Consider the following 21770-nt stretch of genomic DNA (forward strand, 5'->3'; position numbering starts at 1 on the left):
CATTTTCTTGTATGCAGAAAGATAATGACATCTTTCTTTCTACTAGCAAAAGTCCTATAAATCACAGACAGGACAACCTGTGCCTTAAACTTTGACAACAAAAATTATCATCATTATTTTAAAAATTTATGTTGACATAGGGAGACAAGATCTTTGTTGACACAAGTTAGAAATACATATCTCAAAATTACTCATGAATAACAATTTTCCAGACAACTGGATTCAAAAAATGAAGAAAGGGGCATAGGGACAAACATAATCTAGCTAATCTGAGATCCTGTAGACAAACAATTCCAACAAATTCAAGAAAGCAGGTTACAATTCAATAGATTTAGGTATCAGGGTAAAATGAAAATAATATTAAAGGAACAGAATCTGGAGACAGTGTTTTAACCTGTAAATAAAAGGAGAAACAACATTACACACATGCGCACGCACGCACGCACGCACACATACACACACACAGAGGAGACAGTTGTATACAAAAATATGTGCAGGTGTGGTAAGCTGTAAATAGGTGAAACAAGTAGGCAACCGAAAATGAGAAGAGAAGAGAAGAGAAGAGAAGACAAGAGAAGAGAAGAGATACACAAAAAGAAAATTTCAGCGTAAAAAGCCTCAAACAATGTAAAATATAAACTATTACACTATTTAATGCAATTGCATAATTACTAAATAGTTGAATTTTAAGAGAAACTGATGTTAGGTATCATTATTATAACAGTGAAGGACTGCCTTCCTCTCAGAATAAGTAACATCTCCCCATTAGAAAAGTCTGCAGAATTAGATAAGGGGGCGAGAATTTACAATTTTACCTCTGAAGACAAGATAAACAATCTGGGTACCAAGTGAAAGAGCATGAGGACACCAGGTTGAGGAACCCAAGAAGCACTGCATTTCATAGTATCAACATAAACCATTATTGCTTCTTCCAAAAACATGAGCAACCAAAGAGACCCATGTGAAGGGAAAAGACCATAAGGAGGAATTTATTATCCAGGCAAAATTCCAAAGAAATAAAAAAAAATAGGAGATAACATATTCCCCCCCCCCCGCCTTAGGGTGATGAAATCCATTTCTCCAGTGAGGTGATCTGATTGAGATGTTGTTGTTGTTGTTATTTGGTTTTTAGGAGCATTAGCAACTAAGGCCATATTGCTCCGGGGATATGCAGTGGTCATTCCCTGACCTTCCCGCATCCTCCGTATTTGGTGGTGACGGGCTTGAACCCCGGTCTAATCAAGAAGCGTGTGCTACGCACTGCTACTCCTGCCCACCTGGCTACGGAGGTGCCTGATTGAAATGTATAAAGCCTTGAATTGTTTGAGCAAGCTCAATGCTGATGGGATTCTTCCTCTTGCTCAGATTACAGTGATACAGTGGTGTATCACTGAAGATATGCTAGATGCAGTTATGAAAAATTTCTCTAGACATCTAAAAATGCTACTAGGTGAACAGGGATTGCTTACTGAAAATGATTTTGCATGAACAAAATCTCCCATATTTTTGTTGCAGTATAAAAAATAATACTTTAAGTTAAATACTTCAATAAAAATTAACTATTGAAACTGGAGCCTTTCTTTTACCCTTGTATTATTACTCTTATGATCTGTCATATGTCTCTGCCCAAAGTGCACTCTTGATTGTATAGAGTAAATTAAATTAAAACAAATTTTAAAACGATAAAAAAAAAAAGAAATTCAATCCATCCTTTTTAACATAATGAATTTAAATAAACCTATTTTTTCTGATATTTTGTTAAATTAGATTATGATTAAACAAAATCACGTGTATCTGCAGCACATTAATTCAATTTAAATATGTAATAATACATATCTAAACTCTAAATTATAATTAATTACATTCAGCACATCCTAAGACGTCCATCCTGAGTGCTATATGACCAATCCATCTAAGGGGTTGAAGTCTGACATACCGAGCTTCAATTGGTTTATCAAATATTTGTCGAACTGCTGTATTACTATCATAATTTCCTGGAAATACCTAACAAAAATAAAATAAAAGAAATATTTCTATGAAACAGATTCAAAATTTAAAACTGAAATACTGTATATACAGATATGTGTATGTAGACTGGTATAAACCAAATATGTGATGACACTAAATGCTAAGGCAAGTTCATTTCATGACTCACTGGATTCAATGGCATTTGTTATGCTTGCCTGTCAGTTTTACAGCTCAGAGTTTAGTTTTCCAGTTCACAACACTTTAGTGGCAAAGAAAGTTTTGTTTTCATTACTGAAAACAAACAACTTTTGCTGAGAAGTAGTGAATTTATGCCCAGATTTTTCAATCAAAAGAAAAAATCATTCTTAAGTGAAAAAGAATTTATTAAAATTGCAATAAGTATGTGGAAGCAAAGAACATGATTACCCAAAAATTCTATATGATTAGCCAAAACTTCTGCATTCTATATTGTCATTTTTTACTCAAGCGGCTGTTTCTATGCACATGCACACATATATGAATCAACTTTGTCCATATCAACTATGACTGTTTAGTTTCATTTTGCATACTACATTGTAAAGTGTATTAAAACGAATCAATCACTGACTAATGAGCAAAATAAGAAATAATAATTCAGTACATCCAGTATGAGCAGTAACTAAGTATTTAATAAATTGTTAATACATACATAAATATAAAAATATAAAATATAAATATAAAACATTATGAATGGAATGTGCAGCACATGGTCATGTTAAGTAAAAAGAGTGCACGAGGATGCATGAATGCTGAATCATTTACTGCATAGAATTAGGTGATTGTTGCTGGTACAGGGTGCGTATATGGGCTGACTGCAGCGTTTGTCACTTTGTACCACTCCAGACTTCGAGATTGAGCACAGTCGTACACTTTTATTGCAGTTTAAAATGTTACAACAACTAGATATGTATAGTGACTCTAACCACTGATGGTGATAATAGTGGCGGGATTGGTCAACCACCTCAGTATCACCACTGGGATTGAGGTTGTGTTGCATCAACCAAAAATGTTCTGTGACTGTAGAGTGTGTAGAGTCACGTAGCCAAATGGCTCTTTCATGTTCCGTGAGGTGGTTGTGGAGCCTTCTGCCGGTTTCTCCCACATAACAGCTGCCACAATTGTGGCATGTGATGTGGTATATAGCACCACTATGTAAAAGAAAGGGGACAGGTGTCTTCACCCTGGAGATAAGAGATCGCAAACCTCTACCGGGAAGTTGCAGGCACTTTATACAGTACCCACGTAAATCTTAGAAATGCAATCTGAAACGCCCAGGTAGCATGGGATGTAAGCAATAGAAGTTGTCTCATTGATATGGGGGGGGGGGTCTTGGACATGCATCAAGCTCACGCGCTTATAGATCGCATCTATCCAAGACAGGTAGGGTAGCAACAGTTGGTGAGGTTGGCTTTTATCTTAGAAGCTTCGTTGCGCCTGGCTTCAACGGAGCTGGAATTGCTCCAAGCTCGAGAGAGAGAGAGTAGTGTGCATGCAGTACTGTTCAGGTGGCAGGTGGCATGTGCTGACCTGTAGTTTGTAAATTGGCCAGAGCACATGAGCTTTTGGTATATCAAAGTTTCCAGATGTGAGCCCACACCCTTCACTAAGACATCCAGGATGGAAAGTGTGTTGTTCGACTCTAATTCTAATGTGAACTGGATGAAGGAGGATAGGGAGTTGAGATGTAGTAGTTGGCTTCTGAACCTCAGGGGATAAGGGTGAAGATGTCATCAACATACCAGCTCCAGGGGAGCAGCAGGTTCAGGAATACATCTCCTCCATCACGATGTTGATGGAGCTGACAGGGGTGCCAGTAGCTGTGCCGTGTATTTGTCTGAAGAGAGAGTCACCAAATGTGATGACACTGCCGGAATTCCTTCCCCACTATTTGAGATGCTGTGACTGATATTTCCTACTAGAGGTGTTAGGATTGTCTCTTGTTGCAATTCTCCAACATACGAACTGTCAAAATACGTTGCCCGTTTACTAACACCCCTAGTAGGAAATATCAGTCACACCATCTCGAACAGTGAGAAATTCCTATGCCTCATCAAGTACCTCGCAGTTCTTGAAGACAAGATCATGGCATACTTTGATATCGCCTCTTTATTTACTTCCATACCTGTGCCCCAGGCCATCGTATATGCCAGAAACCTCTTGGATAATGACACCAGTTTACCGGACAGAATATCTCTATCTATAGAGGATATACGTACCACCCTTAATTTGTGCTTGTCTGGCAGCATTGTTACGTTTGGTGACTCTCTTTTCAGACAAATACATGGCACAGCCATTGGTGCCCCTGTCAGCTCCGTTGTTGCTAACACTGCAATGGAGGAACACATATTCCTGAATCTGCTGGTCTCTGTCACCCTCTGGTGGTGGTGGTGGTATGTCGACGACATCTTCACCATTATCCCCCGAGGTTCAGAAGCCAACTACTACATCTCAACTCCCTATCCCCCTTCATCCAGTTCACATTAGAATAGAGTTAAACAACATCCTTTTCTTCCTGGATGTCTTAGTGAAGTGCGTGGGCTCACATCTGGAAACTTCGGTATATTGAAAGCCCATGTGTTCTGGCCAATTTACAAACTACAGGGCAGCGCATGCCTGCTGCCACCTGTACAGTACTGAGCATACACTACTCTCTCGAGCTTGGCACCATTCCAGCTTCGTGGAAGCCAGGTGCAACGAAGTTTCTAAGATAAGAGCCAAACTCACCAACTTGGCTACCCTACTCATGTCTTGGACAGATGCAACCTACAAGCCCATGAGCTTGCTGCATATCCAAGACTTCCCCCCCCATAGCAATGAGACAATTCTACCACTTACATCCCATATTATCTGGGCGCTTCAGATCGCATTTCTAAGATCTTACACGGGTACCGTATAAAGTGCCTGCAACTTCCCGGTAGAGGTTTGCAATCTCTTATCTCCAGGGTGAAGACACCTGTCCCCCTTCTTTTACATAGCGGTGCTATATACCACATCACATGCCACGATTGTGGCAGCTGTTATGTGGGAGAAACTGGCAGAAGGCTCCACAACCACCTCACGGAATATGAAAGAGCCATTCGGCTAGGTGACTCTACACACTCTACAGTCACAGAACATTTTTGGTTGATGCAACACAACCTCAATCCCAGTCGTGATACTGAGGTGGTTGATCAATCCCACCGCTATTATCACCATCTGTGGTTAGAGTCACTATACTTATCTAGTTGTCGTAACATTTTAAATTGCAATAGAGGTATATGACTACACCCAATCTTGGAGTCTGTAGTGTTACAATGTGACAAACGCTGGCAGTCAACCCATATATGCACTCTGTACCAGCAACAATCACCTAATTCTAAGCAGTAACTGATTCAGCATTTATGCATCCTTGTGCATGCTTTTTACTTAACACGACCATGCTCTGCACGTTCTATTCATAATGTTTTATATTTATGTATGTATGTACTCCTACGGCTGAGGAAGAGATTTGTTATCTCAAAATCTTCCATTAACAATTTATTAAATACTTAGTTACTGCTCATACTGGATCTACTGCATTATTATTATTTCTTATCCATGGAACCTGGTGCCACAGGTCTCTTCTATTTTAATGAGCAAAATGTTTTTTAAGCATGGGGCAGTTCAACTGACATCCTTAACATATTTTTCACGAAGTTTGCAGATGTTTCTATTCCTACAAGATAAATTACAAATTAAACAAGGTTTGAACAGGCAAGGAATGCAATCAATTTACCTAAATCTTGATGACATAATAAGTGTTGTAAGTGAAGAAAATTAAATGATAGTAGCAGCTTTTATTTAAACCTCCTCTAAATCAAAAAGAAAGGGTTCAGCAGAGAATTTCACACACAAATTAGCAGAAAATTTTGAAACATTTAAAACTGAAAACACATAAAACAAAATCACTGCATTCATGAAATTACTCCAATAGAAGAACTGCTATTTGAGAATGTTTTTTCATCTGTCCTTAATAAAAAAAAATCCATTAAAATCTATTTTTCTGAAATCATATAAAGAAATTTGAACCTGTTAATTCAAGTTATTTTTTTAAATGCTTGCTATCTTCCTGGACCTGTTGATAAAATCAATATTGTGGCAATGTAATCATAAGAGCAAGAGTTAACCAAATGTACTATCTACAGCACTATTTCCCATGGACTTAGCATGACTGGTCAGCTAGCTAACAATCCAACTATGTGACATTCCTTCCTTTTTATTTCTCATTGGTTTCAGATAATCAAATGAAAGCTGATGTTTATGTCACAAATTATGTAGCAAAACTTATGCATATGGATAGCTGTTATTGTAATTCTTAAAGACAGAATGTAAGCATTCATTGAGTAACTTCTCCTTCTGTAAAATCTCTAAATTAACTTTGTATTGGTCAGTGAAATTTTTTACATTACTGAATGGGGTAAAAGACAAAATTTTGATTTCAGAGTGGCACACTGTGCTGCATTAAGAGAATAAGGTATCACAGAATACGAGGAAATAATATTTTTATTTCTAAATAACACACTATGGGCATGCTTTGAATGACAATCACCTGCTATTATGGTAGTTTGGTATTTGCTACCATGTATGAATGTTTTAATTATGAGATTCTCCTTCTGCAATTTTGGTAACCTAACCTTAACAAAATAACAAAAACATGTTGCATTATGTGCATTTTCAAGTATGTATGTGCAAATGCATATTGTGGCCATTTTAATCATTAGTGCATATAACACAAATATTACTAATAATGCTGCATTTTTCATTAATCTAATTATTTTTTTCAGATATTCACCTTGGAAATGGGATTTCAGCTATTGGAAGCATCACAATATTACTATTGTGATGCTTCCAATAAAGTTAGCATTGAAAGCATTTCAGTGAGCAGGGGAAAATATGTCAATGGTATTTTGCTCATACTGTCAATGACAATGAAAGAAAATACATTCTTTGTATGTGTATTAGTATTAGCAATGGCCACATGGTGCAAGGAAGCTGATGACTTATGCTGCAACAGCTAAAAAATAATAATAATAATAAAATAACAAAACTAAATAAAAAATAAAAATAAAATATATAATAAGAATAAAAGTAAAATAATAATAATAATAATAATAATAATAATAATAATAATAAGAGAAAAGAAAATAGATAGCCTATGCGTTTCCCTCCTCCTGTAGGTAATTATCCAGCTGACTGAATTTCCCAAACTGTCAGCCTCTGCCACCCATGTAACTTATTCCAGTAATTTATAACTTGCTGGCTAAAATAAAACTTCCTGCAATACATAATTTGAAATTATGGCCCCTTGTTCTAGAATCATTTATAACCATGAAAATTTCATTCATCATTTATTGTGCTTATGCCTCTCAGAGTCTTAAACACCACAATCAAGTCTCCTCTAAGGAGCCCAGCTTCCAAACACCACAACCCACATATTCAAAGTCTTTCCTCATATGGACGCCCTTTTGCTGATCTCACTAGGTGAGTTACCCATCATTGGACCCTTTCAAGAAGCACAATGTCTCTCTTTAGGTGCAGTCTCCATACCCTGAACACAGCACTCCAAGTGTGGCCCAACAATAGCCCTACAATGGGATTATGATGTCTCTATCTCTACTCGCAATCGTTCAATAAATCATCGACAGGACACCATGGGCCTTCCTTGCAACCAGTCCACAATGATCGGAGAACTTCATGTCTGACCGTATCGTAATACCCAAGTCCTTTTCCTCCACCTGCTTTAGTTCAACTCCGACAAGTGTATTAGTTATTTTGGGGTTACTGTTCTCCAGGTACAATACCTCACACTTTGCTGGATAAAGCATAGCTGCAATTTTTCTGACCATCTCTGAAGTCTATCTAGGAAACTCTGAAGCTCTGCTTGGCGGTGATCACTAACTACTATACCGATCTTTACATTATCTGCCAATTTATACATCACACGCTCCACCCCTTCATTGATGTCATTTATGAAAATCAAAAACAACAGTGGTCCCAACAATGATCCCTGGGGAACCCCACTTCTTAAGTCAACCCAATCTGAGGAATAACTATTTATCACAACCCTCCTCCTCCGGCCCTCAAGCCATCCAGCTATCCATCTAAGGATTTTCCCTGTGATTCCAACCTGTTCCAGCTTATAAAGTAACCACTCACGTGGAACTGAGTCAAATGCTTTGCTGAAATCCAAATAAACCCTGTCAAAATAGCTAATCAGATTAGTTAAACATGGTTTTCCCTTTACAAAACCATGCTGAGTATCCTTCAGAATTTCATTTCTATCGAAATGATCCTGAATTCCACCCTTGATAATTGTCTCCATGATTTTCCCTACTACTGAAGTTAGACTAACCAGCTGATAATTTTCCACTTCACTTTTAGAACCACCCTTATGTACTGTAGGCACATAGGCACTTTTCCAATCGAACGGAATCACTCACGAGTCCAATGATGCTCTCATAATTAGCCTCAATGGTTCAATGCACTCACTTGCAGCCTCCCTTAAGATTATAGGGTATATGTCATCAACCCCAGGAGCTTTACTGGCCTGTAGGCTTGAAAGTTTTTTCATTAAATAAACATCTGAAATTTCAACATCATTAATTGCATTTTTTTCAACTTCACTCCCATAATTTCTCATTGACATAAACAGTTTTTCTTCTGTAAATATTGATGCAAAATAACTGTTCAGTTCAACTGCAACTTCAGCTGGGCTATCTAATACTATCCCCACATCCATTACATAAGGGTCTGATCTGGTCTGTCTTTCTCTTCTTTGCATTTATATATGTGAAGAATTCCTTATCTCCCCCCATAAGCTTGCTTTCTTGCATCGTATGTCTCTACTAATGCTAATGCTAAACTACTGCTACCTGTCTTTTCATCGTCCAACGTAGAATTCCGTGATCACTTCCTGCTACTGGTTCCTGTCATCCCTATTATGTCATCTGGTTCAAGGGTGATGATGAAGTCTAGAGTATTCTTTTCCCTAGTACTTCCAATGACATGTTGATACAAACAGCAATTGTCTAGGTGATTTAAAAATTTTGTACCCCGTGTGGAGTTTCCTTCCCATTTGATCCAATCAATTAGAGGTAAATCAAAATCACCCATAATAAGACATTCGTGCTTATTTGCCCATTCCATTTGCATGTACAGGCTCTCATCATAATCTCTACAATCACCTGGCCTGTAGATTACTCCCACTCTCATTATACTTTTGCTTCCAACAATCTCACACCATACAGATTGTATACTAGTATGCGAAACGGCTGAATCCGGGAAAGCTTTTTGATAAGAAGCATGACTCCACCACCCCTTCTATCTTCCCTATCATTCCTAAATACATTATACATACCATACTGAAACTCATTATCTCCTATTTCTGAGTGGTACCACGTTTCTGTAAGCCCTATTATGTCAGCGTTACTTGTTCTAAAGGCGCTTCCATAGCCAGGTGGGAAGGAGCAGCAGTATGTAGCACATGCTTCTTGATTAGACCGGGGTTCGAGCCTGTCACCACCAAATACGGAGGATGCGGAAAGGTCAGGGAATGACCACCGCATATCCCGGAGCAATATGGCCTTAGTTGCTAATGCTCCTAAAAACCAAATAACAACAATAACTTGTCCTAACCAGCAGTTCGAATTCATTCATTTTATTGACGATACTTCTGGTATTACTGTATAAACAATTAAGAATTAGTGTTCTTGTATACCTACCCTGACACACCCCTTAAAGTTATTTAAGCTTGCTTCCCTGGCATTAGCTGCCCACTCATTTGAAATGTTTCTGCCCTCAGAACATCTTGCTAATATGTTCTGTTGCGGTAACAAACAAAACCCCTTGAGGAATGTGCAAGTGACCAATATTATTGGATAAATGCGTATCTGTATTACCCTTGTCCCTCCCAAATTAGCAGTTTCCCTGAACCTTTAAGGTATCCTCAATAATACTAGCAAAAACTCTTACACCAATTTGTTTAAATGTATCCCATCTCTACAAAACAGATTCCTTCTATCCACAAGTGTGGGTCGAGCTGATAGAAATTTCTTTGAAAAAGCCTTGCAGAGTTCTTTAGGTCTGGAGTTAATCCAGACCTAAAGAACAAGGCTTTCAGCATATAATCCCTCCTATTGCATTAAGTATGAACAGTGGATAATGCACAGTATTGCATTAAGGGCAAGTTTCTGCATGGATAAAAGGATGGTTGAGTCGGAAAAGTGGCAAACAATGGACACTGCTCTTCATGGACTAATATTATTAGTGGAGTTCCCCAGGGCTCGGTGCAGGGCACAGTGCTGCTTTCTGTATTTATCAATGACATTGATGAATGTATATCAGGGTTCAAGTCAAAGTTTGTATACGATACGAAGGTTGGCACGCTTTTTATTGACAGCAATGATAGTATACTAATGCAACAGGATGTAGAAAAGATGAGCAGATGGGCTGAGAGGTGGCAACTGAAGTTTAACATTGACTGCATGTGGGTAGCAGTAACCCCAGATTAACATACTACTATGTGGTATGTCTGACTATACAATTACCCCAGGTCCTTTTCATTCTCTACCACCCTGAGTAGTAGAGAATGAAAAGGACCTGGGGGTATCTGGGGGTAATTGTATAGTCAGACATGAAGTCACCAGAGCAGTGCAGACAGGCTGCAAGAGTAGCTCATTGTGTCTCGTCAATGAAGTAGAAAAATTCTGCTAGCATGGATAAGGAGGCAATTGTCCCCCTGTACAAGGCAACAGCTGGGCCACAATACGAGCACTGTATACAGGTCTGGAGGCCCCCATTCTAGGAAGGATGCAGAGAATACAGTTCTTCTGCTAACCAAAACATTCCAAAAAAACAGGCAGCTAGATAAATTTGTGAAAACATCAGCCATTGTGGGCAAAAAAAAAAAAAAAAAAAAAAAAAGGATGAAAAAATTTCCAGTTCAGTCACTTTTAATACCTAAAGTAAAGATAAAAGGGACTTTACAAAGTATCTAAGCTTTATCTTGTTAAGCAGTAATATTCCTTTCAACAAGATAAGCAATTCAGTATTCAAAATGAATACTAAAAACTTATTCACAAAATTTGTCAGGGTATTGGATAAAAGTGCATCTGGATGGGGCCGATGAAATAGCATATGCATGTGGCTATTATACTGTTAACTTATTATTATTACTAGCCATTTGTGCAATGAAGCCTGAGGCTTATGCTGCACCAGCCAAAAAAATTCCTGAGTTACCTTGAGAGAGAGAGAGAGAGAGTTTTGTTGTTTGTTTGTTATTTGGTTTTTAGGAGCATTAGCAACTAAGGCCATATTGCTCCGGGGATATGCGGTGGTCATTCCCTGACCTTTCCGCATCTTCCGTATTTGGTGGTCATGGGCTCGAACCCCAGTCTAATCAAGAAGCGTGTGCTACGCACTGCTGCTCCTGCCCACCTGGATACGGAGGCGCCAGAGAGAGAGAGAGAGAGAGAGAGAGAGAGAGAGAGAAGTAGAAAGGAATCACCAAGGAAGAGAAAAATGATGATATACAGCTCAGGACCTTGGGTAATTCAAGCCCATACTCACCAGATGTGAGCCCCTGAGGTTGTATCTCATGTGAAGAGGCTCTGTAAAGTCAGTCAATGTGTGTGCATGTTAGGTGATAAGTGTGTAGTACAGTAGAAATTACATTGTTTATGTTGTGTGACTGGTATATTTGCTATCAGAAAACAGCTTTCAATAAAAGGCAGCTTCAAAGTACATGTTGAGCTGGGGTTCTACTTTACAGCTTTGGGAAGAAAGAACTCCAGGGGCTCACATCTGGTGAGTATGGGTTTGTCATACCCAGTGTCCTAATCTGGATATCATAATTCTTCTCTTTTTTGGTGATTCCCTCCTACTTCTCTCTCTCTCTCTCTCTCTCTCTCTCTCTCTCTCTCTCTCTCTCTCTCTCTCTCTCTCTCTCTCTCAAGGTACTCAAATGTTTTTTTGTATGGTGCACTTAAGCTTAAGGACTGGGATAACCTTAAGAGAGTTGGTGAGGCCAATGGTTAGAAAAAGCGGAGGAAGGTATTACTATTAGTATTAGTAGTTGAAAATGAAGCAAGACAGAAAAAAAAAATGGCAACAACAATTAAAATATCACCGTCCATCCCCCTCAAACAGTTTGTCTAGTTCTTCCTTGAATTTATTCAAACTATCTGCTTCCACAACACCAGATGGACATTTGTTCCAATAACCCAGGCTAAAAGCAAATTTCCACATAACTATCTTACAAATATCTTTCCTCAATTTGAATTTATGCCACCTCATGTGTGTAGTCTGCACAAGAGGCAGGACCAAGAGCAAAGAGATTACTCAGTCCATTCAAAGTCTTAAACATCTCAATCAGATCCCCTTGAATGTGCCTAATCTCCAGACAATGCTTCAATGCTGCAATTTGCAGAGTTTAAGCATTTTCTGGTTAAAAGCACCCATTTATTCAATTCACTAATCTTACTGCTTTTCTCTGCACCTGTTCCAACAGATCCCTATCCTTTCTAAAATGATGCCTCCAGACTTGTATACAGTACATAAAATGTGGTCTAACTGTCATATATAATGGGATAATCATCTCCTTATCATTGGCTGGCAAAATTCTTGCATATCATTTATGAAATCCCATGAACTGTCCAGCAGCCAATCTACACTGCTCAGAGAACTTTACGCCTGACATCACAATTATCCCCAAGTCTGTTTCGTTCTCCGTTACCCTGATTGTGGTTTCACTCAATTGGTGTTATTCTGGGATTGCTGCTACCCATATACAGTATATACAGGTATCAATGTCAAATTGCAATTGTCACTTCTCATCCCATCTGCCTAATTTTTCTAGATCCTGTTGCAGTACAATGCCCTGATTACTGTCATTAACTATCCTACCAACCTTTGTGTCATCTGGAAACATAAACAATAAGCTTGATATACCTTCATCACTATCATCATTAATACATATAGAGAACAACAATGGATCCTGCACTAAACCCTGGGAAACTCCACTAATAACAGAAGACCAAGAAGACAACTGCACACTAGAGACCACTCATTGTCTTTCACTCAACCATCCCTTTATCCATAGCAGTAATTAACTCCTACTGTCACACTGCTCCAATTTGTACAGCAATCTTATATGTGCAACAGTTTAAAAAGCTTTTCTGAAATCCAAGTATATCATATCAAAATTACTTTTACATCCAGGTCCTTTTGTTACTGCATCATACCATCCAATCAGGTTGGTACTGATTGGTACCAATCAGTACTCTTTAACAAATCCATGAGGTGAATGCAGTATGACTGCACTCCTCGTAGATAATTATGCATTGCTTCTTTAGCTAGTGACCCCATAATTTTCCCCTGAAACAGAAGTCATACTAATAGGTCTGCAATTATTAATCTCACCCTTTGATCACCTTTGTGAATTGCAAATACATTCACACATCTCCAATCCACAGGGTCCTTCCCTGAATCCAAAGATCTTCCAATTATGGCTAAGGATTTGCTTAGCTCTTTTTACTGATCCCTTAATAGAAAAGGATAGATCCCTTTCAGTCAAGGCAACTTTTTAATGTTTAGCTTCGACAATTTCTGTTCCACTTGCCTCTCAATTATCACAAAATAATTTTGCTTCCTCTTAAAGTTTGATTAACTTTTGGCATCCCCTTCCTAAAGAATTCGTCATGTGTGATGGGGGATGCAAAATACTTATTCAATTTGTCAGCAACCTGAGCAGGATCATCAACAGCTAGACCACTGATATCAAGTCATCAAGAAGAACACCTTTTTTAGTTCAATCAGTGGAATGTATTTCATATCACTTTTCCCTGATAAAAATTTTTCCTCTTTTCTTACTGCACAATACAATGTTTTCCGCCGACCGGGCTAGCCGGGTGGGTAAAGTGCCTGCCTGGCAACCCAAAGGTCGCGGGTTCGAATCCTGCCTTGGGCTTGGATCAAAATACTGCAAAAACCTTTGGAGGTGCATTATGGCCACAGAAGCTGATACGCCAACAACTACTACCAAAAAAAAAAAAAAAAAAAATGTTTTCCCCGTTGCATGGCTGTCCCACAAACATAGAAAAACAACAGTATTTTGTGAAACAAACCTGTACACTAGTATGTAATCCAATTAAACTAAGATTACCAGAGACTTTCTAAGCAAATTCATGGTACATTTCCATGTTTCTTTCAAGCAAATAGCATGAAGTAACGGAACTACTGAGAATGCATTTCCACTGCACAGCAAAAACTGCTTTTGAACTTAATTTTGAGGTGCCAACATATATCTGCCACTCATTAGAATAGTGTTCAATATCCAGTTTGTTCAAAAGACCACTAATATCTATACAGAAATACACATACTATGTTCCATAACAAAATATTTTGGAAACACTCTGTGACATTTTCAGTAAACTGTAATTGTAGTTCCTGCTTCAAGTAACTTCCACTGTTGTAATCTAGACTCAAGGATTCCTCCTTGCTCATTAGATAAGTTTTTATCACAAACTAGGTTATTCAACTTTTATTGGATAATTAAGTGGTATGGCGCATTGTAATTTTCTGGTTCCACATCTGTTGAAGTGGAGAGTTCAGCAAAGTCTGCAACAGAAGAGTCTTCACTGTATTCGTCACTTCTGCCTTTATTCCATGATTTGGGTGGATGGGAGATCTGGTATCAACATGTTTTTATTACATGAAAAAGGTCTTATTGCAGATGATTTGTTAGGATATTTGATACTGTCCTTGCTTTTCTGGACATTTCTGATATTTTTATAATGCAGGAATAGCAATATCAATGCATCAATTTTGCTGTTCCTATGGTGCAGCAAGACCTGCATCATTGGAACAGCAAAATACAAACTTAAATTTTCAAGTTAGCCACATCTTGCGATTTGTGGTTCAGGTTGGTTGGTTTGGATTTTATTAGTGCATTAGCAACTAAGGCTATAATGCACCAAAACCAGGTCATATATAAAAAAATTTAGGCTTTCGGTGACCTAATTTATTAGGTCACCGAAAGCCTAAATTTTATATATCTAAACAGGGTGACCTAATAAATTAGATCACCCTGTTAAGATATATAATAATGTGGGTATAAAAGGTATTAAAGATATATCAATAACGATAACAACATAAGTATAAAAAGTATAAAAGATATATCAATAAAGAAATTACAATAAAAAGTAAATTTTAAAGGCAAGTAAAAAGATTTACTGATTTTAAATAGCTAAAAACAGCAGCAGACACATGGTCATTGTCAGACAATATCTGACTGAGTGGTAAAATATAAATTACGTTCATGTCTAAAACGTGTACACTTGGTTAAAACATGACAGATAGTTAAAACGGTGCCACAGTTCTCGCACATAGGAGAGTCATCTGCCCTTAGCAGAAATCCATGCGTAAGATGGATTCCATGCATTCTGTTTTCCATGCAGAAAACAGCTTCTCTCTGAGGTGCAGACTAGACTGACTGTGTTGAATTACAGGCTTTATTTGATAGAGCTTGTTTGTAACTTGCTCATGTCAAGGTTGCTGCTATTGGGCGAGTAATGCAATTTGGATCACCTGCCTGTAGTCTGTATAGGGATTAACAGGAAATGGATGTTGTGGAGTTCTGGTGATCTGGTGGCAGCGTCTGACAGTTCATTGCCCCTGATCCCAATGTGGCTTGGAATCCAGCAGAAATGAATGTCGAATGAACACTCAGACAGAGAATGTAGTGTTTGCTGGATCCGGGTCACAAATGGATGAGGATTATACCTCATCCCCAATAAAGCCTGCAGTATACTTAGATAGTTAGTGTACACTATACACCTTTGATACTTGTGGGTTTTAATGTGGTCCAATGCTAACTCTATACAACTCCGACTTTGAGCCATCAGTGAAAACAGGCAAGAAGTCGGAGTCCACCAAGTCTCAGTCCTGGTTTTATCTTTCTTTGGGACGACAGCATGTTGCTCTGTGTCCATATCTTCTTCTTCTATGAAGATTTCCAGGACTGAGTCATCTGATACCTCCTTATCCTCTATATCCATTTTTCTTGAATTGCAGGTAGGTCTTCCGATCTTTGTAGCTTTTCTTTACCACTTGGTTTTGGTAGTGGTGGAGCACTAGGAGGTACGGACATAGGAGTGGCAGCTGACTGTGTTTTTTGGGTAGGTTTTTGTGAATGGAATAGTGTGCAATCGGAGTGAATGACTCTTGTGGTGGTATAGTCATCTTAGTTTGTGTACCGATAGTGCACTTCACAGAAACCTTCTGGCCATATGAAGGTTTCCACTATTTATTGGTTGAATGCATTTTTCTGGCCTCTGAGTAGGAGATATTCAGCTCTGTTTTTAGGTTTTGGATTTACTTTTCATCCTTCCACCACTGGCATACTCTAGAGCAAGGGTGCTCAACCTTTTGGAAGTTGGGGGCCAATTTTTGAAAATTTGGTACAAGTCGCGGGCCATACAATACACAAGTCTTATATACCGCTTTTAGGCTCAAATTCAGAAGCAACACCTAAGGGAAAATTTGTTGAGTAAAAACACTTAAAACAAATTGCAGTCTTGTTCCATGCACTTTACTATAATGTGATTCTTTTAATTTTTCAACTTGAAAATATTGCCCTTCAGAGTTGTTTTTGAATTCGACTCCATGCAATAATTTTGTTTTGTAAACCTAGGGATCAATTAAATTTTAAACTTTAAAAGAACAAAACCAGCTGCATTTATAAGAAAATTTTATTACAATACAATATATAATACAATATAATATAATACAATAGCAACGAAAGGAATGAAAGATTCAGTTAATGAGAAAACATTGTTTATTTTTTACTAATAATTAAATGTCAGGAACTATTTCTGTGGGAGGCAATTCTCCAGATGACAATCAGTAATTTTTGTCCTAAATTTTGATTTGGAGTGCTTCATTCTAAAAAACATCTGTTCACATAAGTCCATGCTTCTGAAGAGGGAGAAGATTTTTGCTACATACATTCTTAAATTGACAAATTTTCCCTTTTCTACGTACGTTTGGTAAAATTCTATGAGAGACACTTCATCAAATTTGATTTTCAGGTCTGAGTCACACTGAAGGTCAATAATTTCCATTTGGAGGTCCCCCGGAGTGTTCATCACATTCACAGAGAAGGGGTTAGTTGCCACGTTCAGGATCCTTTCTAGAGCGCGGAAATCTTGGAATCTCTCTTGGAACTCGGTCTGGAGCTGAGATATTGTAGCCACACATTGAGGAACATATTTTGCAGACTGCAATTTCAACATCTTCTGGAAATTAGTTCAATTCTGGTCTTGAAGTTGGCACTTAAAGAGTTCCAATTTCATCTGAAAAGCTTTGATTAAACAGGGCATGGACCAGTTGATCTTTTGACTGGAGCTTCAAATTTAACTCATTCAAATGAGAAGAAATGTCCATAAGGAAGGCAAAGTCGGCCAACCACTTCAGATCATTGAATTCTGATACTGGCTTGCCTTTTTTCTGTCATGAACTCTTGGATGGCATCTTTCAACTCAAAAATCCTCGTGAGCACTTTTGAACAGCCTAACCATCGCATACTGGAAAAGTAGACAACATTGCCACGATCAGCATCTCATTCTGTCTGTAGAAAATTTTGAAACTGTCGATGATTCAAACCCTTTGCTCGGATGAAATTCACAATGTCTGTGAAAACTTTCATGACATTTTCAAAACGGAGAGATTTGGCACACAACTTTTCCTGGTGAATGATGCAATGGTAGCTGGTAAATCTGCTAGTTTCTATTTCTTGTTCTTTTTTTAAAAGTGCTATCAATCCTGCTTTTGTTCCAACAATATCTGGGGCTCCATTCGTCACCAACCCTGTGAGGTTTTTCAAACTCAGGTGATATCTAGCAAGCGTCGTTTTCATAGCTTCCAGAATGTCTGTTCCCTTTGTGGTTCCTTTCAAGGGACATAAAGCTAACAGTTCTTCAAAGATTTTAAGTTCATCGTCAATCCTACAAATAAAAAAGCCAACTGAGCTGTATCGGTTAAATCCGTGCTTTCATCCAATGCCAATGAGTAAAATTTGCATGCTAGCAACTTTGTTTTCAATGTCTCCTCAACATTCAATGCCAGTTTTTCTACTCTCCTAGTAACAGCAATTCGAGACAAGCTTATCTTTTTGAAACATCAGCTTTGTTTGGGCACACAACTTCAGTTGCTGCTACAAAGCACTCCTTCACAAATTCTCCATCAGAAAATGGTTTCGACCTTTTGGCAATTTTTTGAAAGGTTGTCAAGTTCGTCAATCTCCAGGGTCATGTATGCATATACAAACTGAACCTTCTCAAAAAATCATTAAAATCACAACAATCAGTTTTTAAGAAAGTATCGGACTTGGTTGCATGTTTCGTGTCATAATGTATTTTCAAATTGTATTCCTTAACAGCGATATTGATTCCTGACAAATTAAACAAACAGGCTTTCCATCAGTTTCCACAAAGAAGTAAAAATCAGTCCATTTTTCATTGAAATTGCGAACAACTTCAGTGTAAACACATTTTTTGCTGGTACCTGCCATTTTGAATTTACTAGGGCCTCTTATTACCATTGTTACATTTTTATATAACAAAGGTAATTAAAATTTCGCTAAATGATTAAATTCACTTAGCTTTATTTTTACAATACTCAAACAACGTAATAATGGCCTCATTTTAGGAAGGATGTAGAGTTGCTAGAACGAGTACAAAGAAAGGCAACAAGATTGGTGAGCGGAACAAAGGGGTGCTCTTACCAATAAAGCTTAAGTTCTGCAAATTGCAGCACCTGGAGAGTAGGCACCTGCGAGGTGATCTGATTGAGGTATAAGGCTTTGAATGGATTGAGCAAGCTGAATGCTGAATGGGATTCTTCCTCTTGCTTACACTAAGAACCTGAGGGGGCACAGTTTCAAATTGAGGAATGATAGTTGTAGAATAGATGTGCGGAAATTTGCCTTTACCCAGCGGGTAGTTGATTGGTGGAACAGACTTCCATCTTTTGTTGTGGAAGTTAATAGCCTAAATAAATTTAAGCTGAGCTGGACAGGCATTTGGAATGAATGGAGAGGTGAAATGGGAGGGTTTTTTTTTTTTGGCTGATGCTGCATAAGCTTGCTTTCTTGTATCATATGCCTCTTACCAATGCTAATGCTAAAAACTAAAGAATTATTAATATTAGTTGTTAATAATCGAATAGTCAGAAAGAGCACACTGCGAGATCGAATTCTAACTGACTGAATGACTAAAATCCACGCAAGTGCAAATATATATATGCCTTGACAGTTTCTAGAAAGGTCCAGAGACTCAAGAATACTTTTCTGGTAAACACTAGAACTAGAAAGTATGCAAAAATGTAGCTGCACCACCTGTGCATGCTCGTTGAGAAGCTGAGCTTTCCTGCTTAATTGATAAGTGGCACAAGAGTTGCTACACTCCATTTTGTGCTATTATAAAAAAATTTATTTAAAATATATTTTGTAAACTTCGTTGTGTTTGTGGGCCACAATTAAGGGACACAAGTGGCCCGTGGGACATGGTTTGAGCACCCCTGCTCTAGAGTATGCAGGGTGCTCTCCTGGGCAATTCACACAGATCGGTTTGGAAGTGGAACATTCCTTACTCTCATGCTAATTCACACTACATCGAGCACAGGCAGGGTTACCATGGCAAGCTGTTTATGAGTGGCCATATTTTTGACATCTAAAACACCTCAGTGGGTTTGGAATGTAAATCCTCACTGGGCAGTTTTAAGTAGCCTTCCTTGAAACTTGGAGACCGTGGGATGTTGAATGTTAGGATGAGAACAAGGGTAAGGGTGACATTCCCATCCTTTCATATCATATTCTCTTGACAGCTCTCACTCCTTGGTCTTTCAATTCAGAGCAGATCTCTCCTTCAGACATGAAGAAGGTCACACTCTGATATGACAACTTGTGAAGATTCAGAGTTTTGTGGGGGTTAAGGTGATAGATATTCCCCCTATCGATGTGGCTTTCAGGATTTTTTCCACCTGTTTTCGTGTTTGATGCTTCGACCAAAAGGTTGCCAGAATGAAGTCATTTTACAGATTTAAGTGATCCTGCCAACCCTTCTAATCTTTCTGGATGAAGAAGGGTGACATTGTCCCGATTGACTGCTCTCTGGTGGAATGGAGAATGAGGAAGAGCAGTGTCACTGATGGTGGTGTATTTTCAGTTCTGGCTCTTTCTACGGAGGTGTTTTCAGTGTTATCATTTCGATTAGGTAGGGGCCTTGTTGGGGCCCCAAAAGAAAGAGAAGGATTTATATTATTCATAGGAGTAAAATAAAAATTTTAGATGCCCTAAATACCTCACCCACCACGGGGCCCTATGAGGAGATGCACACTTGGGAACTAGCAGGTACTGTGTACACGAATGGGATGCCAAGTTTGCTTAGAAGCATCATACTCACATTTCCAATAAGCCTTTATCCTAGATCCGAGTGATGCTAATCTGGAAGGCCAGCAGCATCACTGGGAGATACCCCTCACCATGTACAGGTGCCCACTTTGAGGAGTTATGGTTCAGGTTATACAGATATAAGTGGAGTAAACGTTGTTCCAATCACCAATTTTGCAATCAAAGTACACAGAACATACATATTTAGTAACACTGTAGATTTTTCTCCTCAGAGTTTTTCTTGTGAACTATCCACACAGATAGCAGAAATTGTCCGGGTGATTCAGACACTTCCTTTGCTTCTGCTTAAACGTTTCAACAACATAATGCTAAGCAAAATGTAGAAGAAACAAATAATACATAATAGAAATAGTATTTCCATTACTGAAAGAGAGAGGTGGGAAGCAGACAGACAGACAGATAAGGATGAACAAGTTAACCCATCCCAAAATTACTGCCATCTATAAGAACATGTAAACATTATTATTTGCTAACATAACAGATCAATGTCATATCTGCTTCCCTAAATTGTAGATAAATATATGTATTATGGATAAACTCAAAAACCAGGTATATATATAGAAACTGTGATGTGAAGTGAAATTTGAATAATAACTTTTGAAATTCATGAATAAAAACTGACTGCAAACATCTGATATATTAATAGGGGGTAAAAAGAATGTGGGCAGTATTATTAGCAGTGATACGCCATATGTCAACACATATAAAAATAGAATAAAATACCAACAGGTATTTTATTCTGATTTTGATGGCCTTCATAAATGGAATGAAGGGATGACGTATGGCGTATCACTGCTAATAATACTGCCCAAAATATTATTAGTAGTGATATGCCTCTATCACTGCTAATAAGTGATAGAGGCGTATCACTGGCTACCCCTCTATCACTGATAATAAGTGAAAAAATTGCAAAAATTAGTAGAAAGTACAACATAGGAACCAGATTATCAGAATATGAATGATTAGAAATGTCTTTGGAAATTCCTCCCCCTATTTCATTCAAACCTTGGACTGTTGCAACCATAGTACTGTTTACGAAACTAGAATATGAGAGTTGTGTAATGCATGCATTGACCAGATTAAATGAAGAATGTTCATCAGAGCCAAAGAACACAAATCAGATATAGCCAATAAAATTCTCAGATCTTGCCTTCAACTTATGAGTAGAGGGGCACAGTTGGGAGGTTCACAAATTTGTTTTAGCAAGAGATTCCATAATAGGAGAATATATAGAGAAAAATTTGGGGGTTCAGGCAATAAAGCACAAAACATAATTTGT

General features: G+C 38.1%; 1 protein-coding gene across 2 annotated transcripts in view; it reads right to left on the reverse strand.

Annotated features, from left to right (window-relative positions):
* The window catches only part of LOC150091211 (hemocytin-like), a 1750539-nt gene that overhangs the window by 756450 nt on the left and 972319 nt on the right, over positions 1–21770 (reverse strand). For both annotated transcript variants that reach the window (XM_090374755.1, XM_090374750.1), the window contains one exon: positions 1863–2004. In XM_090374755.1, coding sequence (XP_090230881.1) covers positions 1863–2004 — 142 coding nt within the window. The remainder of the gene's footprint in view (positions 1–1862; positions 2005–21770) is intronic.

The sequence above is a fragment of the Mastigoproctus giganteus genome, chromosome 1 (genome assembly GCF_048544385.1).
Source record: "Mastigoproctus giganteus isolate SK-2022 chromosome 1, ASM4854438v1, whole genome shotgun sequence".
NCBI classification, from domain to species: Eukaryota; Metazoa; Arthropoda; class Arachnida; order Uropygi; family Thelyphonidae; genus Mastigoproctus; species Mastigoproctus giganteus.